A 21,954-nucleotide genomic window follows, 5' to 3' on the forward strand; every position below is an offset into this window, starting at 1 on the left:
TAGTTATGTTTACAGTGTTTAATGTTTGTAAACATTTCACGTCGGCATTAGGTCTATTTCTGAATGAAATAATAAAATGCGACTTATATGCAACTTGTGTTTTTTCCCCCCTAAAAACATATTTTTTACGCATAGCGTATTTTAACCATGCAGCAAACCGTTTTAAATATTTTGATAAATTACTGAAAAAATAAATAATTAAATGATTTTTTTAAACCGTTTAACTGATTGTATTAATCGGTCAAAATTCTTACCGTCGGTTAACCGGTTAAAATTAACATCCCTAGTTAAAATAGCTTATTTCTCTGGATTTAAACATTCTTCGAAACATTTGGGATAATGTAAGTACCCAAGTCAGCAACATATAACACTGTTCTAGTGGTTTTTGGGATATTTTAATTAAAAAAATCTTACATATTGTGCCTTTAATTTTGTTTCGTTTTTCCTTTATTTACCTGTAGCTGGCGCATCTTTAGCTCCATGGTAACGGGACAGCGTTCTTCCAGATGTCCTGTTGCAGCTTTAGCACAGAGAATAGCGGCAAAACAGTTTTTAGCTATAGCTTGATATTTTATTTTTAACTATATATATATATTGGTTTCTAGTTATCATGAGCCGCACTCCTGATGCAAGAGCGAGGTAAAAGTTGTACAGATTTGTTTTGACGGTTGGGAAGCTAAAGTTAGCTAGCCAGCTAACGTTAAGATAAATGATACAAGCAGTAACGTTAGTTCATCAGCTAGCGCGTGTTTTATAATATCATTGACTGCAAATGCATAAGCAGAACTTCTACCGATATATGAAAACTGAAACTGCATAATTATCTGTGTAACCTTAACCGAAATGTAAAATTGCTAACAGTATAGCATGTATGCACTTTTCCAAGACACAAGAGGATAAAAGATGCTACATGTGAAGCGTCCTCAGTGAATTATTAAGACATAATTTCTCATGCCAGATAAACGTTGGTCGAATTTTTAGACAAAAACAACCTGCGACAGAAAACAGCATTTTTAAAATAACACTTATCTGAAGGAATATACATCATGATATTCTTGTAATAACTGACTGTTCCTCTCTTGCACAATAAATCTGACATATAACCCTTTTAACATGCTGATAGAAGGCTAAACCTGTAGTCTAATTTATATTAACAAAATTACCTCAGTCAGATAATCTTAATTTTTTTATTTATTTTTTTGCACATTACAGAGACACCCAGACCAAGCAGATCCAAGAGAACATCACCAATGTTGAGAAGCACTTTGGAGATCTCTGCCAACAGTTTGCGGCTTACGTCCGTAAAACTGCACGACTGCGGGACAAAGCCGACCTTCTGGTTAAAGAAGTTGGCCTTTATGCTGACACAGAGACACCGAACCTGAAACTTGGATTGAAGGATTTTGCAGATCAGCTGGCCAAGATTCAGGACTATCGACAAGCAAAAGTGTGTTTAAAACCATGAAAACATACTACAGAATATTTGTGTTTCCTACTAATATACAAACACATACTGTTGTTCACAGGTGGAGAGGCTGGAAGTGAAAGTTATAGAGCCTTTGAAAGCATATGGGAATGTTGTCAAAACGAAAAGGGTAAGGTTTTTTCTCTATAAGCCCCTCAGATAAAAGGATTTATACTTTATAGTTCAAATATACAAATGGCCTTTTCCTAGTGATCTCATGAGGGCAGCATTGCATCACATTCCGAGTACTCATGATGTACAGTGACTGTTGTCATAGGTCAAAACCTAAGAACTAGAGTGCTCTTTTCTACCAACCTTTTGTGATTTTATCAAATTTATGTACAGGAGGACCTGAAGCAGACGCAGATTGCACGGAATAGAGAGACCAAGCAGATGCAGCAGCTTGAAAGTATGAGGCAGAGAAACCCCTCAGACAGACAGATTATTGTATCCTACAGTCCAATGTTATTATTTCTTCTTTCGCCGAAAATACATAGCTGTGAAGCAGAAGAGTAGGTCTGATGGATTTTACATTCAAGATGCCTCAGTTCTCAAATTACCCTGTAGATTAGGGCTGTCAATCAATTAAAACAAATTAATAGATTAAATGCATGATATGCTGTTTAATTTGTCAAAATGAATTCCATACTTATCAATATTTGCTGAGAAATCCCCCAAATAGAGATAATTTAAGACATTATTGCGTCAGATGAGTACATTAATGAATAGATATATAAAAACATGACATTAAAAGTTAGTTACGTCTACAAGTTAAAATGTTTTTAAACATATTTACAACATTTTTAACTAGTATAACTCAAAACGTCTGCATATTTGCATAAGGTTCTGAATTAAATGTTTAGTTTTTAATACACTTAACAAGCATCGACAGCCCTACTAGACATTTTAATGTAAAATAAACTGAAAGATACTTGTTGTAAACCACAATCACAGATTTACCTTAACAGCCTTTCTCAGTCACAGGTGGGACGTGTGTGCAACGAACTGTAATATTATCTTGAAACTACTTTGAATTAATTTAGTTACAACCAAGTAGGTCCAACTCAGTCTGGCACTAATATGTCAGTTATACTCAACCTGATGTGAGTCTTCTTATTTTTCTCAGTTCAAAACGTCTTGGTGAGCTGATAGACTCAAATCGTGTATGTCTGCTTCTTGAGAACATTTTGTGCTTTACATTTCTTTGTCTGTTGTGTCACGAAAGGCTGAGAGTGAACTCCAGAGAGCCACAATGGATGCCACACGCACGACTCGCCAGCTGGAGGAGACAATAGATGACTTTGAAAAGCAGAAGATTCGTGATATCAAGGTCCTTCAGACTGCACGTTGACTTATTTAATAAGTAATATCAATTTATTATTGTGTGAATGAATAAAACAGCCTTTAACATTATACAAAAATAATATAAAGTATATTTATATATTATTATACAAATAGAATCTAACATAATACAAAATTCAAACAGAGTCCCTGAAAACTTTACTGTGTTTAAAACTAAACCCACATTTAAGTCAAAAGCTTTTTTATTATTATTAATAGTTTTATTCAACAAGGACGCATTAAACTGATTGAAACATCATACAAGATGATACACAAGATTTCTATTTCAAATAAACGCTATAGTTTTGAACTTTTTATTCATCAAAGAATTCAGAAAGAAAATGTATTACCTCTTCCATGAAGAAATTAAGCAGCACAGCTGTTTTCAATATGGATAATTATAATTGAGATGTCTCTTCAGCAATAAATTAGCATATTAGAATGATTTCTGAAGGATCATGTGACGCTGAAGAATGGAGTAATGATGTTGAAAATTCAGCTTTGCCTTCACAGAAATAAGTTTAATTTAAAAAAATATTAAAATAGGAAACAGTTATTTTAAATTGTAATATTTCACAATATTACTGTTTTTATTGTATTTTTGATTTTAAAAAATGCAGCCTTGATGAGAATAAAAGAGAATAAGACAATTACACTCTTCCATACATCAAATCTTCCAAAGCTACTTCTCAGAAATGGCTATTTGGACTGATGTTCTCATGTGTTTGATGTAGAAAATTCTCGGTGAATTTGTAACAGTGGAGATGACATTCCATGCCAAGGTTTTGGAAATTTACACAACTGCCTACCAGCACATTCAGAATGTCGATGAGGAAGGAGACCTTGAGGTGAGCACTCTGCACCAGCACCGCTGCTCTAGCAGTCCTGCTGGTTCGAGCTTGTCTGTCTTAATGTCTAATCAAATTATATTCTTTCTCCTCCTGAGATCCCCCTGCTGTCATAATGATGAAAGCTCTGGTTGCTGGGGTATAAGGCCTCCTCCAATCTTGATGCTAAAAGAACCATAGAGCCATCTTGCAAAGCATGTTCAGTCAGCTGTGGAATGTTCGCACTGGCTAATGCATTTATTTATGAATTCATAGTTTTGCATGCTAAAACGTTTTTTTTTTTTCTTAACTTTGTTCATATTTCCTTAACTTGCCGGGGAAGAAAATCACATGAATATTATTTCATCAGGGATTTTCTGGGAAACGTTTCCTTGTTCTTCTCTGAACTTTGCCTGTAATTGGATGTGTAAACTGGTAATAGTCATATATTGGCACATGGTGACTGGTTTATGAAGACACAACTAGAGCATATAGAGATAGGTCATAAATATTCTTCCTGTAATATTTAACTGGAGTTAATATAGTTGAGGTGACAATGTTTGTTGGCACACCCTCACCAGGACAGAGTGAGTAAATGTTTTTCCCCAATCTAAATTACATGGTTCTCTGTTGCTACAACACAGTATGTTGTACTAGTTTGTGTTGACTCATTTTTCTTTTTAATGTATCTCGGCTGTACTCATTATTGTTTTATTATGTGGTGGGTGATAAGATGACATTAGGTTCCTGGTGGTCCATATGTAGAGTAGTCTACAGACCACTTTTTTTTTGTCTTGACAGGTGTTCAGGAACTCACTGCACCCCCCTGATTACCAGTCTCGATTAGAAATAGTTTGTGCCAATTCTAAACTTTCCCTAAATCAAACTGGTACATCAATGAGTAAATCAGGAACAATGCAGGTTAGTGCCTCCCCATATCTTATGTTAGATAAAATAACTTTCTATTGTTAGATGGATAATTAATGTTAGAACTTCTATTTCAATACAGTTCATTATCTATCAGTATTAAAAATGTAAAATGGCTTAATATGTTTCAAATGCATAGTTTGAATTCAAGACTGTTATCATATTTCTTTGTGGAGAAATACTTTTTTTTTTATGTTTAAGTGACACAAAAGAAGATATTTTTGAAGAATGTTGGTAACCAAATATTTGCTATATTTGCTATAAAAAATACTATGGAAGAAGTCAGTGAGGACCAGAAACTGTTTGGTTGCCCACGTTCTTCAAAATATCTTTTGTGTTCAGCAGAAGAAAGAAATTCATATCGCTTACAACCTGAGGGCAAGTAAATGATGACAAAATTTTCATTTTTGGGTGAACTATCCCTTTAAGGCACATTCACACAAGAACGATATCTATAAACAAAATAATAATGGCAACTCTATTAGTGTCCACACCAACAGAAGATAACGCTCTGTTTATTCTAAGAGTGTGCTGCAGTTTCGCCTTCTGCCGCTTTAAATCCTCAAGCTCTTTTAAGCTCTTGAAATGTGGATTCTGATTGGCCAATGTTTTTATCACTCATTTGCTGAAAGAACAGCATTCTTAAAGTGATTCCAATGATTTTGATTCTCTGTCATTATTGTTATAGCTGTGATGTTAACTTCTCTATTCTCCTCACAGAATCAGAACTTTATATCTACAGGTGCATCTCAAAAAATTTGAATATCATGAAAAAAGTTCTTTTTTTTTGCAACTTATTTCAAAAAGTGAAACTTTCATATATTCTAGATTCATTACATGTAAAGTAAAACATTTCAAAAGTTTTCTTTGTTTTAATTTTGATGATTAGAGCTTACAGCTCATGAAAATCAAATATCCAGTATCTCAAAATATTATAATATTTCCTAAGATCAATCAAAAATAGGATTTGCGAAACAGAAAAGTTCAAGTTCTTTAAAGTATGTTCATTTATGCACTCAATACTTGGTCGGGGCTCCTTTAGCACAAATTCCAGCATCAGTGAGGTGTGGCATGGAAGCGATCAGCCTGTGGCACTGCTGAGGCACTATTGAGCCTTCAGCTCGTCTGTATTGTTGGATCGACTGTTTCTCATCTTTCTCTTGAAAATATCCCATAGATTCCATATGGGGTTCAGGTCAGGCATGTTGACTGGCCAATCAAGCACAGTAATATCATGGTCAGCAAACCACTTGGAAGTGGTTTTGGCACTGTGGGCAGGTGCTAAGTCCTGCTGGAAAAGGAAATCAGCATCTCCATAAAGCTTGTCAGCAGATGGAAGCATAAAGTGCTCCAAAATCTCCTGGTAGACAGCTGCATTGACTTTGGACTTGATAAAACACTATGGACCAACACCAGCAAATGTCACGGCACCCCAGACCATCACTGACTTCAGAAACTTCACTCTGGACTTCAAGCAGCTTGGATTCTGTGCCTCTCCAGTCTTCCTCCAGACTCCAGACCTTGATTTCCAAATGAAATGCAAAATTTACTTTTATCTGAAAAGAGGACTTTGGACCACTGAACAACAGTCCAGTTCTTTTTCTCTTTAGCCCAGGTAAGATGCTTCTGACGTTGTTTCTGCTTCAGAAGTGGCTTGGTAGCCCTTTTCCTGAAGACGTCTGAGGCACTCTGAACACTGCTTTCAGTAATGACCTTCTGTGACTTACCCTCTTTGTGGAGGGTGTCAATGATTGTCTTCTGGACCATTGCCAAGTCAGCAGTCTTCCCCATTATTGTGGTTTCAAACAACAAGAAATATCCGGAATTTATACTGTAGGGATGGTCATTTAATGAAACTCAAATGTAATTCTAATATTTTGAGATACTGGATTTTTGACTTTCATGAGCTGTAAGCTCTAATCATCAAAATTAAAACAAAAAAACTTTTGAAATGTTTTACTTTACATGTAATGAATCTAGAATATGTGAAAGTTTCACGTTTTGAAATGTTACAAAATAAATGAACTTTTTCACAATATTCTAATTTTTGAGATGCACCTGTATTGTTATCATCCTTGACGTGAACAGACCTTTAGTTGTGTTGTATCCCAAAACTGAGAGATTTTTTTTCTGGTGTAGTCAAGAACATCTAGCAGACAGAGGAAAAGGGATGACGAAGATGAGGAGGAAGATGAGGATGATTTGGAGGAAGTGACTGATGATGAGCATTAAAATATTTTCTTTGCCATTTCATCAAATAATTTCAGGCAGTGACATTCCTGAACTGTATTTAAGAGTGTTTGAATGGAAATGAGTGATATTATAAAATGAATTTGCATCACCAGCAATAAATGTGATGTAATGATAGCTCAGTTATGTTAGGTAAAGGTGAGTGCGTGATTAGATGTTTGGTCTCTTGTAAATCATATGCTATAAAATTATATATATACTGAAAAACACCTTCAAAGAGAGTTACTTTTTTTATGATTTTAAATCATCCTGTGTGTGTGTGTGTGTGTGTGTGTACAAAGTGCCAAGCCGTTTCTGTGGTCAATATATCTGGTTAGAATGTGCCTTAGAGCATTTTGGTGTACCAATAAAGCTGGCTCTTGCTTTTGCATAATAGCCAATTTTCATGACCTCAAATGTCTGAGTGTGTATTTGTTCTTCTGTTTACAGAGTGTGCATACCAAAACACTCACTGTTCGTTATACACACAAACAATAGTGAACCCCTGGAACTTGACCCACCCTGTGTTCAGCTTCATTGTGTCTCATAGCTTTTGTGTCAGTCATGAATGAGTCAGAAACAGTAACCAGTACTGCTGGTGTAATTATGACTTGGAGCAAAAGTGTTGAAGACACATAATTAAAATTGAAATGCTATCATACATTGTTGAAATGTATGTTTATGAAATCTCTGTATGAACCAAGCGCCAAGTCCGCTGACAAAAAAATGGACAGGCAACTTTTTCTAATCAAATGCATGCATCTCAGTTATCTATAAAATATATTCACAGTGTTTAGCATTTGTGAAGATTTCATTAATTTAAAATTCTAATTGGCGGCCCTTTGGATTGTGAGCTGAATGGTCATAGGGCTTTGTCTCCAGGTGGGTGGATACGTGGCATTTCGTGACAGATGCACAACGTGGCCATTCATTCAGTGGCATTGAGGATGACAATATCTGAGGAAAGGATTCCCTCCTCGCCCGTATGACTCATCCTTTACAGAGCTCGTAATGGGAACCAGTGTGTGTTTGTGTACGCTGTAGCGCCTGACTGTACTGAATATTAACACGATGGTTGCCTCGCAGCGGTTTAAAAAAAAAAAACCATAACTACAGCATGAGTCAGAGAGAGAGAGAGGTGCTGCAGGCTCTGGGTAAATGTTCACCAGTCTACACTCTCTCCATCCATCAAGCAGATGCAGAGGTTTGGTTGTCACGAAAACCCTCTGACCGCTGCAGTGGCGTGATTTTGACATGGATCATCTCTGAATTACAATATTGCACGACTAAAATGTTTCTTATCTCTTTTTATTTTTGAATGACAAATACGTGATATGGCATACACAAGTAACCATATAAATATAATTTTAACTAATTTTATTTCTTTCATCTCAAACTAAAAATAGTAAATAAATAGTTTCTTTTAGCAAATATTTTTGGATTTCTTTTTTTCTGTTGTAATGTGCAAAGTCCCAATGAAACAGAAGTAGTGACAGATGTTTTCTGTTTTGTTACATGCATCGTAGAGGATTGTTGAAAAAGGAAAAATGTAGGGCGAGGACATGGTTCTACTGATTGGTTGTTGATTGGATATTGAGATGGCATTGCACTTAAAGATCAATGCAAGCTTGTGATCAGCTTGTGGAGGGATGGGGTTTAAGCAGAAAGGTCCTGCATATGTCACCAGAGAGAAGTCTTACGTTTCACTGGAAGATTAAGTTGGGATGTTCAAAGATGAATTGTTTGCAATAAGATCAATTTTAAACATGAGCTTTTAAGCATGTGTTTCCCTCTGAGAGTGACCCAAGGTCTAGGAAAGAAAATCAAATGTCATGTGACTTCAATGCAATTTGTTGTCTTTCTTCTGAATTCCTAGAAAGCGAAGGCAAATTATGTTGCATTTTCCCCTTTCAAAATTCTTTAGAATTATGCGTAATGAACTGAGTAAAAGTTGAAACGTGTCGAAAGTTGAGACTTATTTATCAAGAATTAACGTGATTCTTTATTGACAGATTTAATTGTCTCTCCATCAAAATAATTCAGAATCAGAATGAGCTTACAAAACAGTGTCCTCTGTTTTCAGTGTCTAACTGATTCATTGAAGAAGCATGTTGTATGAAACACCAGACCCATACATTCTGCTTAGTTTCACAAATAAGGAGTGGCTTCGCCCCTGAACAGAATTTGGAGACATGAGTCAAAAATGTTGATTAAAAGTGATACTTGAATTCAAATGAAAGCAAAAAACTGGTTAACCATATACTATGTTCTGAGTAGAAGTACCTGCACTCCAGGTTTGTTCTGTCACTCTGTGCTTGTTTTTGTTAATGGTTTCGACATCCGCCTTCAAAAGCATACTGCTGCCACATATAATATTGCGCAAGTGCTTATTTGAGTCTAGGATGATACAATCTGCCAGAGATGCCTTGGGGTCATAAGCTACAGCAGGCGGAAAAGAAAACAGGCATTTGTCTTTGCTGGCTCTGACCCACTCAGCTGTGCAATGAGAATATGCAAATCCGCATGGTTGGATATGTGTGTTTGTAGAAATATCTATGTACATTACATTATTGGTGTTCAAATATGCAGCAGGTTTAAGTCAGCAGCCACTCTGCAGCAGTGTCCTCTGTTTTCAGTGTCTAACTGATTCATTGAAGAAGCATGTTGTATGAAGCACCAGACCCATACATTCTGCTCTTAGTTTCACAAATAAGGAGTGGTTTCGCCCCCTGAACAGAATTTGGAGACATGAGTCAAAAATGTTGATTAAAAGTGATACTTGAAAAATAGGCGAAATAAAAACCTTTTCTGATGGTTTTACACACAGGATCAGTGGCAGATCTGTGAGGAAATTGAATTTTTCCATGTACTCTTAAAAATAAACGTTCCGAAAGGTTGTTTTTTTTGCAGTGACACCATAGAAGAATCATTTTAGTTTTGCAACAGAACATTTCAGTGAACAGTTCTTGAAATTTTTCGTAGTGTGAGGAACGTTTTAAGAACCATCTATAGAATCATTTTCCACTATAAAGAACATTTAATAACACGAAAAGTTTCTACACTTAAAAATAAAGGTTCCAAAAGGGGGGTTTTGCAGCGATGCCACAGAAGAACAATTTTTGGGTTGCAAAAAAAAACAAAAAACAGTAAGGAACATTTTAATAATCTAAAGAACCGTTTTCAACTATAATGACAATTTTATGTTATTGAAAAAGGTTTCTACACTTAAAAATAAAGGTTCCAAAAGGGGGGTTTCACAGTGATGCCATAGATGAACCACTTTTTGGTTCCCCAAAGTACCTTTCAGTAAACCGTTCTTAAAATGAAGACAGTTTTAATAATCTAAAGAACCTTCTTCCACTATAAAGAACTATTTGTCCAATGGAAAGGTTCCATGGATGTTAAAGGTTCTTCATGGAACCAACAATACCAAAAAATAACCTTATTTTTAAGAGTGTAGGGGTTCAGGAAATTCTCACAAGGTCATAGAGCAGGATGCCAGACCCGCAGGGGCCTGTCAACCCCTGAAGAACCATCGTAGGTCTTGACCTCATTGGCATAAATCCTCCTTGTTTGAATTATACGACATGTGAAAACGTAGACTGGGTGCATGATTGAGCTATAGCCTACGATATGAGAGCAATTCATTACCCACAGTATGGAGCCAGTGGTTTTACTAATGTCTGGGAACAGCACGCTAATTGGGAAAATCCCATAGGATTTATACAACAAAGAGGAATGTGTCCCAACTCTTTATGACCACACATGTTGTCAGCCAAGCACATTTTCTGTTTCCATCATATGTGCCAACTTTGTGCTGGATCCACAGAAACTGTGTATTTCCACAGCTTAATGGTGCTTTCATTAAACTTCCATTAAACTAATGAAACTTATGTCATGAAGACTGCTTGTTTGATAAGCAGTGCCCTATTTCATGTGAGCAAAAGCCCAGATTTTATTATCAAGTGACTTATGGCTTCTCAAACTCCTTACATGGGCTGCTGGGCCGTGTGTCATCAGAAATAAACAGAGTAGAGAGAGATGAACAAGCGGTGGCCGTTTCAAAGGAACGGATAAGAGAGACAGTCACTGTGCTTTGTTTTGGAAAAAGTGGAGAGGTTTCCATGGAGCCACTATTTGATCCCATGATAATTAGCTTAGTTCACTGATTGCACAACATCCTCTCCATTGGCTGTGAGGTGGCCTCATCATCAGGAACGTGCCTCTGTTTATGCTTACGGTCGCCTCAATGCCTGACTTGAGTTTAAAACGGATCGTGATCAACACAGGAAACACAACGGAGGGATGCTTGTTGTTGTACATCCGCTCTTGTTTTCACACAAATGACGTTTAATGGTTGTTGCTATAGCTGTATGCCAGGGTTGCCAGATCTGCATAACAAATCCAACCCACTGGACAATCAAAACTAGCCCACTGACCAATTAAACTAGCCCCAAATCTAGCCCAAATACTCAACTCAAAATATGTAATTTCAGCACCTAAATACATTTTTAAAGTTATGTTTTACACACTTTTTTCAAATCACATACGGTAACACTTTAAGGTCATGTTACTAATTTTAACTAACAATGAGCAATATATTTGTTACAGTGTTTATTCATTTTTGTTAGTTAATAAAAATATAACGGTTCATTGTTGGTTAATGTTAACTCTGAGCCATTCAATAATATTAATAGATAAAAAGTTTGATTTTAATAAATGTATTAGTAAATGCTGAAATGAACTAAGATTAATAAATGCTTTTGGTATTTTTCATTGTTAGTTCATGTAGTTAAATAACAAATAGTATCTTATTGTAAAGTGTTACTAAAAGCACTGTATTGTAGGGATCATAAACAGTCTGTTTTCATATATATATATATATATATATATATATATATATTATTTTATTTTTTTTAATTAATGAAAAATGCTTTTAAAAATGACATACTTTTTTATTTATTTGCAACAATCCTTGAGAAACCTGCCAAACTGTTACCATGGTAACAGAAACAGCCACCTAAAAACTCTCATCTCATCATCTAGCACAGTTTTATCTTTGGAATTAGGTAGAGTAAAATATTTCAATACAAGCTTTTCTGTCAAATATCATTTACGCAATATGTCAAACCATTAACCCTAGGGGGGGAAATTAACCCGCTGCAAATGTAGCCAACTTGGCAACCCTGCTGTAGAGCGGCAGTGCCATCGTGAGCTGTTTAAAACAAGCATTTGTGTATATTTGCCTTGAGAAATGTGTAGAAGCCATCTTAAAGAGAGAGTACACCCAAAAATAAAAACTCTTCATCATTTACTCCACACACGTTATTCCCAAACATTGTGTGTTAAAAAAAGAGCAGCTTGCACATTCTGCTAAATTTCTCATTTTGTGTTCTACACAAGACAGACAGGTTTTGGAAGAAAAAGCTAGTGAATACATTTTAGGGACGCAGTTTCAGTATCCCCCAAATCCCATAAACTGCACCGGCCTTTGGATAGGAGTTACTGTAATAGAGGATTATAGCTAAAACCAGTGTAAACCCATAATATATTACCCCATCAATATCCAGTCTATTCCACAGAAGAAAAGCTTATACAATTTACAGATTTTTCTTATGCAAGACAATGGTATGTTCAAATATATGGGTTTCATTGAACTTTCATTATTTCATAATTAGACTGTTTCCATAGGCTGCAGCTCTAATTTATTATTTGCATCAAAGAGTGGCTGGGGTTGAAAAGCTCTTGTGTAAGTGTGGCAGAAAGGGGCAAAAAGGGTCTGTTTGAAGGCTTGGGGGGTGGATTTTGCAAACCGGCACTGCTTGCTTTTGTGCCTTTTGTTTGCAGCAGGTTGTTGTGAGAAGCCGTTTGAACAGCATTGGTAGAACAGTTGTGCAACTGGCCCATTTGCTCAGAGCAAATAGCAGCCTTCTGAGAAGGGGGCGAGGCCTCATACAGAGCCTCTGCTTTTTTCCACTAGTGTCATCGCTTTTAATCTCCTTGACTCCTGCACAATTAGTTTTGAATTCTTATTGTGCAATGTGCTGATAAAGGTTTCAAAGAAAAGTAGCTCACAAAACCATTACAGACGAAGCCGATGTTTGCCGATGACTCACGCGGTGCTCATTATGATCTAATTATGCACAATCACGTTCCCATTTATGGAATGTCTCTTCATGAATAATCTCAGGCATCGCATGAGAACTTCTAAAGGTCAACACCAACAATCGGCTGTTTGAATTAATGTGTATAAACGTGGACAACAAGCCATGTTGGGTAACTGGATGCTGGCTTGTAAAGACCTGCAGAGTTCATTTACACATTCCAAAATCTCTAGAACACCTTTAAGAGCTACAGATAAGAAACACTGTGGGTCATTGTATTGCATTGTAGGAATTCCTGCAGAATATTCAAATACAATGATGTATATACTGTATGCATACATATATATATATATACATTTTGTTTCAATACTTTGTTTTAATTAAAACATATTATTCTGGTCTGACAGTGGGGTCCAATATTTTGAAACCAAATATTGGATAGGGTTTAGAGCAGGGGTGCCCAAACTCAGTCCTGGAGGGCCAGTGTCCTGCAGAGTTTAGATCCAACTTGCCTCAACACACCTGCTACAAAGTTTCTAGTATGTCTAGTAAGAGCTTGATTAGCTGGCTCAGGTGTGTCTGATTGGGGTTGGATCAAAACTCTGCAGGACACCGGCCCTCCAGGACCGAGTTTGGGCACCCCTGGTTTAGAGTCAGTAAATATTTTTTGTTTTACATATTTTTCAAAATAAATTAATATTTGTATTCAGTAAGGATACACTAAATTGATCAAAAGTGACAGTAAAGACTTTTGTAATGTTACAAAAGATTCCTTTTTCAAATAAATGCTGTTCTTCTTAGCTTCCTATTCGTCAAAGAATATGGGTTTCCACAAAACTATTAAGCAGCGCAAATGTTTTCAACATTGATAATAATTTAAAAATTAAAAATAAAAGTTTCCTGAGCACCAAAACCAGCATATTAGAATTATTTCTGAAGGATCATGAGACACTGAAGTCTTGAATAATAACTGCTGAAAATTATATTATTATATTTTAAATTATAGTAAAATGGAAAACAGCTCATTTAAATTGTAACAATATTTTACAAATATTAGTCTTCACTGTATTTTTCATCAAAACAAATCAGCTTTGGTTACTTTTTTCAAAACATTAAATATCGTACTAACACTAGAGTGTATAAATTATAATTAATAAATGTAAAAAATAATTTGTAAATATTTTTATACTAAATTAATTAAAATATATTTTTCTTTATTATTATTTCTTACGTTTTAGTATTTTTAAAAATGTAGCCTAATAAAAAGGTTACAAAACGCAGAAATATTTAATATTCACGCCATATTTTTAGTTCACTAATGAAATAAATAATCTTGTGACATCGATCATGTGAACACCTTCATACAGACACTCAGATGTTCTTGCTTCCATTGATTTTTGGAACATTCTCAAATCATGCTCAAATGTTTTTACACACAATAAGATTTGTAAAGAAAATGTAAGCAAGATATTCCAGAAATGACAGATATAGGATGTAATGACAGCCAACAGACAGAACAGGAACAGCTGGTGTAAGAAGTAGAAGCAAACCTGACCTTTCCATAGAGCGGGTCCCTTCTTTATTAAGAACAAACACTGGGCAACAGAGCAAAGACAGGAAATGGTACGTTTGTGTCAATATGTCTGAAGGCAAACACACTCATATAAACAAGCATCCCTTTCTGTTATAAAAGGCAGAGGGATGTTGCTCGTTGGCCAATGATAAAGCCAATGTTTTTTAGTGTTTACTGACCATCCAGCGGTGTTATTGAGAAGTGATCATCTGATTCAGAGCATGGTCAATATTTCAATTAAAAATGTCCTCTTGTTGCCACTTAAGCAGCTTTCCATAAAGATCCAGCTGGGATTCGGAATTAAAACTGGTCCTTGGGTCATCATGGATGTGAATATGTTTTTTGTACTGAGACAAAAAATATTTCTTCTATTGAAAAATCTTCTGAAACAATGTTTTGACGGCCTATTGAGACAAAGCAGTCCATGTAGGGTGGAATTCCTCACATTAATTTGTTATTTTGATTCATGCTGCATCTTCCTTTGTCTGACTACTGACAGAAGCTGGTAAAACTTCCCATAAACAGAGCTGCCTTTGAAAAACGGCGAATTTGAAATGTAAAAATGTTCTTTTCAGCTGGCGCTGTGATTAATGCAGCAGACCACACACTCAGTGGGTGAAAAAGCAAAGGAATTGTTCCTTTTAATGAGCATCTCAGGTCATAACAAGCAGTTACATTCATATTCATGTTTAACTGTCTACGCAACCAGCCTAATGTTATTTCACATCAGAGGCATTTCTTCAAAGCTAACAGGGGTGTTGTCAACAGACCGTAAATCTCTAACTTTAATGATTTAAAATGAAAGAGCTTCTTAACATTAATAATTATCTCTTCATATTCCGTTGGGTCCGTGTGGTTGATTGATTGTGGAGATGCAGCAACTGTTGCGTGATCATAAACATTTGTGATGAGATAATAACCTAAGTTACCACAGCCATTGCATAGCAACTATTTTTCTTTCTGGTATTATTGGAGCTAGCATATGTATAAGAGTGTTGCAGGCTAAAACTCAGTCAGTCAATTTAGACAGTACCGAAAAAACAGTAACTTCAGGTAAAACAGCTGGCGCATCCTCTTTATCTCATCCATCATTAATACTCTCACCCTCATGTTGTTCCAAACCCATAAGAACTTCTTTCATCTTCGGATCACAAATTAAGATATTTTTGATGAAATCCAAGAGCTTTCAGACCCTGCATAGACAGCCACGCAACTGACACATGCAAGGCCCAGAAAGTCAAGTAAGGACATTGTTAAAATAGTCCATGTGACATCCGTGGTTCAACCTTAATTTTATGAGAAAACTTTTTGTGTGCAAAGACAACAAAAATAATGACTCGATTTCTTCTCTTCCGGGTCAGTCTCCGCCGGCATTCAAGAGAGTACCGCGACACATTTTTGTTGTAATTTTTTAGACATACAGCGCTGTTGCACTACAGGCATCCCGAATTCGAATCCTGACTCAAGGATCTTTCCCAATCACGCCCCCTATCTCCCTCCCACTTTGCTTCCTGTCAGTTCTGATCTGTCCTATCATAATAAAGGCAAAAATGCCAAAAATAAATCTTAATCTTAATGTGTTCTGAAGATGAATGAAGGTCTTACAGGTTTGGAATGACATGAGGATGAGCATGACAGAAGTTTCATTTTTGGGTAAACTATCACTTTAAGCAAGTTGATATGATTCAAAATTATATAAAAATATAATTATATTTATATATAAAAAATATATAATTATATATAAAAAAATGCCACTTGTTCAGCTAATTCAACTGAGCAAATGTAACGAAATTCTTTTATCATAACTTTTTATCATTAACTTTTATCATCCATGTAATTTAATTTCATGGATCTGTTAAAAGGAATATTTCACCCAAAAATGAAAATTGTAAATGGGTGCCATCACAATGACAGTTCAACCTGCTGATAAAATATCAAGTAATCCACACGACTCCAGTCCATAATGTCTTGTAAAGTGAAAAGCAGCGTATTTATGAGAAACAAATGCATTATTAAGGCATTTTAACTTTAAGCTTTCGTTCTGGCCAAAATGCCAGTCCATAATCTATAATAACACTTCCTCCAGTGAAAAAGTCCATCCTCTGTTGTCCTCTCTAGAGGACTATTTTAGCTGGAAGCAACAGTTTGGATTAAAAAACATTAATGATGGATTTGTTTATTACAAACACAGCTTTTTACTTCAAAAGACGTTAATTGCTGGATTGGAGTCATGTACAGTAGATTACATGGATTATTGTGATGTTTTTATCAGCTATTTTGACTATCATTCTGATGGCACCCATTCACTGCAGATGATCCATTGGTTAAATTTCTCCAAATCTGTCCTGATGAAGAAATCTTGAATGCCTTGATGGTGAGTACATTTTCACATTTCATTTTTGGATTAACTATTCCTTTAAATTTGCAAAATAAAAGTTTGCTTAAACCATTTGCGTTGGGATTACATTAATAATTTTCTTTGGCGCTAATAGCTGGGCAGGGGATTTCCAGTTCCATGCAAAGCAAAGCATGAAGGGAGTAAATGTTGAAATTAATTGTTATGTTTTTGAAAAAAAAGAAGAGGTTGAGACTAGTTAATGTTTAATGTTATATTGTGCTGGGATTTAGACAGGTTTCTGTTATGTTGTGGTGAAGAGTGGAGCTTGTACTGCTGTCAGGACGGGATTTTGTTGTATGTTGCTTTAATCAAGGAGCAATTACTGAACAAATGTCTTCCAAGTGCAAACATCATAGACACATGATTGCTTATTGCTTGTTGGGTTACATTTAGTATGCTAAACCTATAGCGTGTCATTAAATTCAGTTACACAAATTTGAGTTCACGGCTTAATTGAATGACCAAAAAAAGAAAAATAAACATTTCTCACATGTGAACCATTGTCCAACTGAATTAGGCCCAGCTAAAGAATTTTTTGGCCATATATTTGAGGAAAAACACATCCCACAAACAGGAGACATCTAGTAACAGATAGACAGTAACTGAGTGTGCTTGGCATCGGACCTGAAGAACACAAGAGAACAGGGAGGATACACAGTGTAATGGAGAACATGCAGGATCCCTGCTTTGTGTCCCTCTGCCTTTGTGCTGAGCGTTTGTTTGGGTAGAACAGGATGTAGAAGGACATCTGGAGGAAATCAATCCAGTGTTTGCTATACCCATCTCCGGGACCTTTAAGGATTTCATGTGCATGGATGGTCATGGAGAGGACACCAGTGACTCTGATGCTCAAACGTTAGATATGCTCGAGCTCAAATATGTCCAGTCTAGGTAATATCTCTACAGTTTGGGATACTACATGACCCAGACATCAAAGAGACCATGTTTAGCAATACCATTAGTCAAATCCTTTCAAAATAAAGAGCAGGCATAACCTTTGGAGTTCATGAACTTGTTTAGAGGTAACTGGGTCAATGACATGTTAATTGTATTGTCCAGATCTTAATTCATTAAAAAAGCATTAAAAATGCAATTTAATGACTTGAAACACCTCTTACATGATCATTTTAGAATGTAATTAAAATTCATTTTTACATATTTTTTTATATAATGTTTTGTAAGTGTTACGGAAGAGGTCTGACACGACAGGTTAGTTTTATACAAAACAGTTTATTTGGTCACAGTGAGTACTGGTGTTGAGTCCGGAGGAAGTGAGGGTGAGGGAAAGGTCTGTGAGAGTGCAGAGGATATGGAGAGTGGAGTAATCAGAGTCTTTTGCTTGATTGAGGCTGGAAGGGATCCGGGGGAAGCACACACCTCAGCGATCCAGGAACTAGGAGATACAGGAGACACTTGGAGACGAGGAGACACTAGGAGGAACACAGGAGGTAAGTAATGCAAGAAGTATTCAAAGGTAATCAGTAGCAAAGTCATTGAGTCCTCTACGTGTAAACGAGACCGGACAGTGAGGGTGTCTGAGGTGTGTGCTTTTATGCAGGCTGGTAATGAGGTGCTTGATTGGTGACAGGTGCAGGTGCTCAGAACTCAGGTGAAAGGGATCGTTGTGATTGGGTGGTGGCAGAGCCTGGCCGATCTGTTACTCAATATCAAAAGATCCTTCAGAAATCATTCTAATATGCTGATTTACTGCTCAAGACACATTTGTTATTATGTTATCATCAATGTTGAAAACGAGAAAGTTAAAAAAACAGCATTGTGAGAATCTAAAGTACAATACTGTCACGTCCGATCTATTTAATGTAATTTAATGGTAATTATTTAACCAAGAAATTATGCATAATTATACAAACACAGAGAGATGTTCATAAAAGGCATTGAATTGCTTTGAGCACACACAATAAATTGCACTGGCATACTGAATCGTTAAGCACGCAGAAGAAATATAGGGTTTATACTAAGTTCAGAAACTTGTTAAACTATGCAGAGCTGGCGCACAGACGCTCCTGATGAGCCTTTTCTCTGTTCCCATCTATCAAGTACAGTGTGTTCAAAAACACACAGGCCTCGTCCCAGCTCCAGACTGCACATACTGTATGCCAATTCTCCTTTGGACTGCATAGCAGCTGATATTCAATCTAGTTTGTTTTGTTCCTCTCAGTATGGAGAGATAGAGAGTCTCATTATCCATATAGGGCTATGCTCGCCTTTGTCCCGGCTTCATTCCCATAAAGATTTGATTCGCAGCCTCATTTCATATTATTCCCCACTGTGGGAAATTTGGCACTCTGTAGCAAGCGTGTTGCAGTCAAAGAGGCAATTTACATAATGAGTTTGTTTTTTGTGTCAGCAAGAGCCGTCGGAAAGCTTTCGTCATCCTGTTTATAGTAAAACTAATCTCATCATCAGCTTTGGAGGAGAGACCAAGCAAATACGGCTAGTTTTGGTCTTTACTCCTCATATGGCATGTACAGCCTTGTGTCCCGAGCGTATCACGACTCAGCTGAGATCGAGAGCTCTCGATTTAATGAGTGAGAGTTCTGACAGGTCCAGGGAACAACAGCGGGTACATTAACATGCCGACGACCCAGGGTGGTGGGCACGACAGATCAAGCCACAGTCTATTATTGTAACTCATTAGCATTAATAATGCATGTTTCCTTCTCTTAATTACCTCCGCCTACATGCTAACATAACACCTTCCTCTCAGCACTCACTTCATATTCAATCCATACGACCTCAACAAGTACGAACCAGTCGCTGACCCTGAACAGAGCTCTCACGAGTCTACGTTTATGGAAATAGCGGTTGCGCAACCCCTGCACACCTCTAAACAAAGCTGACAGGGGCACTTCTTTTCTACTCGAGTTGAGCAAGTGCTGCTGGGGTAAATGCACTTTAGAACTGATGTTAACAAGTCTTTTCTAAAGTGACACTTGACTCCAGGGTTTGCTGGGAATCTCTTGACACTGATCCAGTGTCAGAAATCAACGTTTAAGAGCAATATTCACTCCAACCCCAGAAAACATTTTCCAGTGCATTTTACTTTTATATGGGCATATTGCTAACATAGGATCCATCGGTTTTTATATAATTCTCTTCTGCTCACCAAGCCTGCATTTATTTGATCCAAAATACAGCAAAAGCAGTAATATTGTGAAATATTTTTACTATTTAAAATAACTGCTTTCTATTTGAAAATATTTGAAAATGTAATTTATTCCTGTGATTTCAAAGCTAAATTTTCAGCATCATTACTCTAGTCTCTGTTGTACTACTCAGTGTCACATGATACTTTTAGAAATCATTCTAATATGCTGATTTGCGGTTCAAGAAACATTTATTATTATTATTATTATTATTATTATTATTATTATCAATATTTAAAATTAGTTGAGTACATTTGTTTCAGGATTCTTTGATAAAAAAAAGATCCAAAGATCAACATTTATATGAAATAAAAAGCTTTTGTAACATTATACACTACACCATTCAAAAGCTTGGAGTCAGTATCATTTTTATTTTATTTAATTAAAAAACAAAAAAATTGTGTGTGTGTGGGGGGGGGGGTTACAGTGGGGCAAAAAAGTATTTAGTCAGCCACCAATTGTGCAAGTTCTCCCACTTAAAAAGATGAGAGAGGCCTGTAATTTTCATCATAGGTATACCTCAGCTGATCTTTGGATCTTTCTGTTCATCAAAGAATCCTGAAAAAATTCTACTCAGCTGTTTTCAGCATAATAATAATAATACATGTTTTTTGAGCAGCAAATCAGAATATTAGAATTTGATTTCTGAAGGATTATGTCACTGGAGTAATGATGCTAAAAATTCAGCTTTGAAATCACAGGAATAAAATACATTTTAAAATATATTCAAATAGAAAACTGTTATTTTAAATAGTAAAAATATTTCACAATTTTACGTTTTTTTGCTGTATTTTGGATCAAATAAATGCAGGCTTGGTGAGAAGAGGAAATGTATTAAAAAAAACATAAAAAATCTTACTGTTCAAAAACTTTTGACTGGTAGTGTACACTACTGTTCTAAAGTTTGGGGTTTAAAAGATTTTTTAATAATAGGTTAATAATAGATTTTTAAGAAGTATCTTATGCTCACCATTTTTTTTATCAAAAACACAGTAAAAACAGTATTTTATGAAATATTATTATGATTTAAAACATGTAAATCATATAAACATATGAATATTATGATTTAAAATGAATATATAAATTAATATATATTAAAATGTAATTAATTCCTGTGATACAAAGCTGAATTTTCAGATTCATAACTCCCTTCTTTAGTGTCACGTGATCCATCAAATCACTCTAATATGCTGGTGCTCAGAAACATTAGTCATTATTATCAATGTTGAACAGTGATACATTTTTTCCCAGAATTCTTTGATGAATAGAAAGTTCAAAAGAATAGCATTCATTTGGAATAGAAATTGTTTGTAATATAATAAATAACTAAATGACTGTCACGTTTAATCAATTTAATGCATCCTCGCTGAATAAATGTATTATTTTATTTTAGAAATCTTACTCCATATGTTAGATGGATTCACTATATGAGGGCATTTTTGCTTCCTCATTTTAAATATGTGGGTTTTTAAAAACATTTTCCATGGCATATTTGATTAATCATGAGTCAGACAGCAATTCATATTAAAATGCAAAAAGTTAATATAGATATATTCCTTCACTCAAGATAATATAGCCATAATCTGGCTAAAAACATCTTATAGACACATTGTTTTACAACAACACTTTCTTCCTGGTCTTCTCTGGCATCCTGCCATAATGCCTGTGAAATTATTGCTTTATCCTTTCACGGTATTATTGGTGTAAATCTCCACTGTTGCAGTACAATGCTGAAGGCCATTGAAATCCTGTTAATGTGCTGCAATTAAATTCTTTTTGAAATGCTAAGCTCTCCCTCCCTTTGATAATTTAAGAACAGTTGACTCACTCTTGATGACTGAAAGGTTTAGAAGGATTCACGCTAGCGGACTCAAGACGAGTGTAAACTGTAGGCCTGTGCTTAAGTGGCATTAATGCATTTTT

General features: G+C 35.8%; 1 protein-coding gene across 2 annotated transcripts; it reads left to right on the plus strand.

The window, feature by feature from the left end:
* The first annotated feature begins 470 nt into the window (after positions 1 to 470).
* On the plus strand, positions 471 to 7,183 carry LOC107565208 (protein FAM92A1-like). Of its 2 annotated transcripts, XM_016250430.1 has the most exons (9): positions 471 to 639; positions 1,213 to 1,447; positions 1,527 to 1,595; positions 1,811 to 1,912; positions 2,444 to 2,449; positions 2,691 to 2,795; positions 3,541 to 3,654; positions 4,435 to 4,554; positions 6,700 to 7,183. In XM_016250430.1, exons 1-9 carry the CDS (start codon positions 611 to 613, stop codon positions 6,790 to 6,792), a joined length of 873 nt encoding a protein of 290 aa, XP_016105916.1. In that variant the 5' UTR covers positions 471 to 610; the 3' UTR covers positions 6,793 to 7,183. The 2 variants fall into 2 exon arrangements, with proteins under 2 accessions (XP_016105916.1, XP_016105917.1); XM_016250431.1 differs by lacking the exon at positions 4,435 to 4,554.
* The last annotated feature ends 14,771 nt before the right edge of the window (positions 7,184 to 21,954 follow it).

Source organism: Sinocyclocheilus grahami, unplaced genomic scaffold, assembly GCF_001515645.1.
Source record: "Sinocyclocheilus grahami isolate Dianchi unplaced genomic scaffold, SAMN03320097.WGS_v1.1 scaffold987.1, whole genome shotgun sequence".
Classification (NCBI taxonomy): Eukaryota; Metazoa; Chordata; class Actinopteri; order Cypriniformes; family Cyprinidae; genus Sinocyclocheilus; species Sinocyclocheilus grahami.

What these genes read in the sequence shown, in the direction of transcription:
- LOC107565208 (XM_016250430.1), top strand. Translation starts at nt 611, where the DNA reads ATGAGCCGCACTCCTGATGCAAGAGCGAG. An exon ending in ATGTTGTCAAAACGAAAAGG is followed by an intron (nt 1,596 to 1,810) that starts GTAAGGTTTTTT and finishes ATTTATGTACAG; the next exon opens with GAGGACCTGAAGCAGACGCA. An exon ending in ATGAGGAAGGAGACCTTGAG is followed by an intron (nt 3,655 to 4,434) that starts GTGAGCACTCTG and finishes TTGTCTTGACAG; the next exon opens with GTGTTCAGGAACTCACTGCA.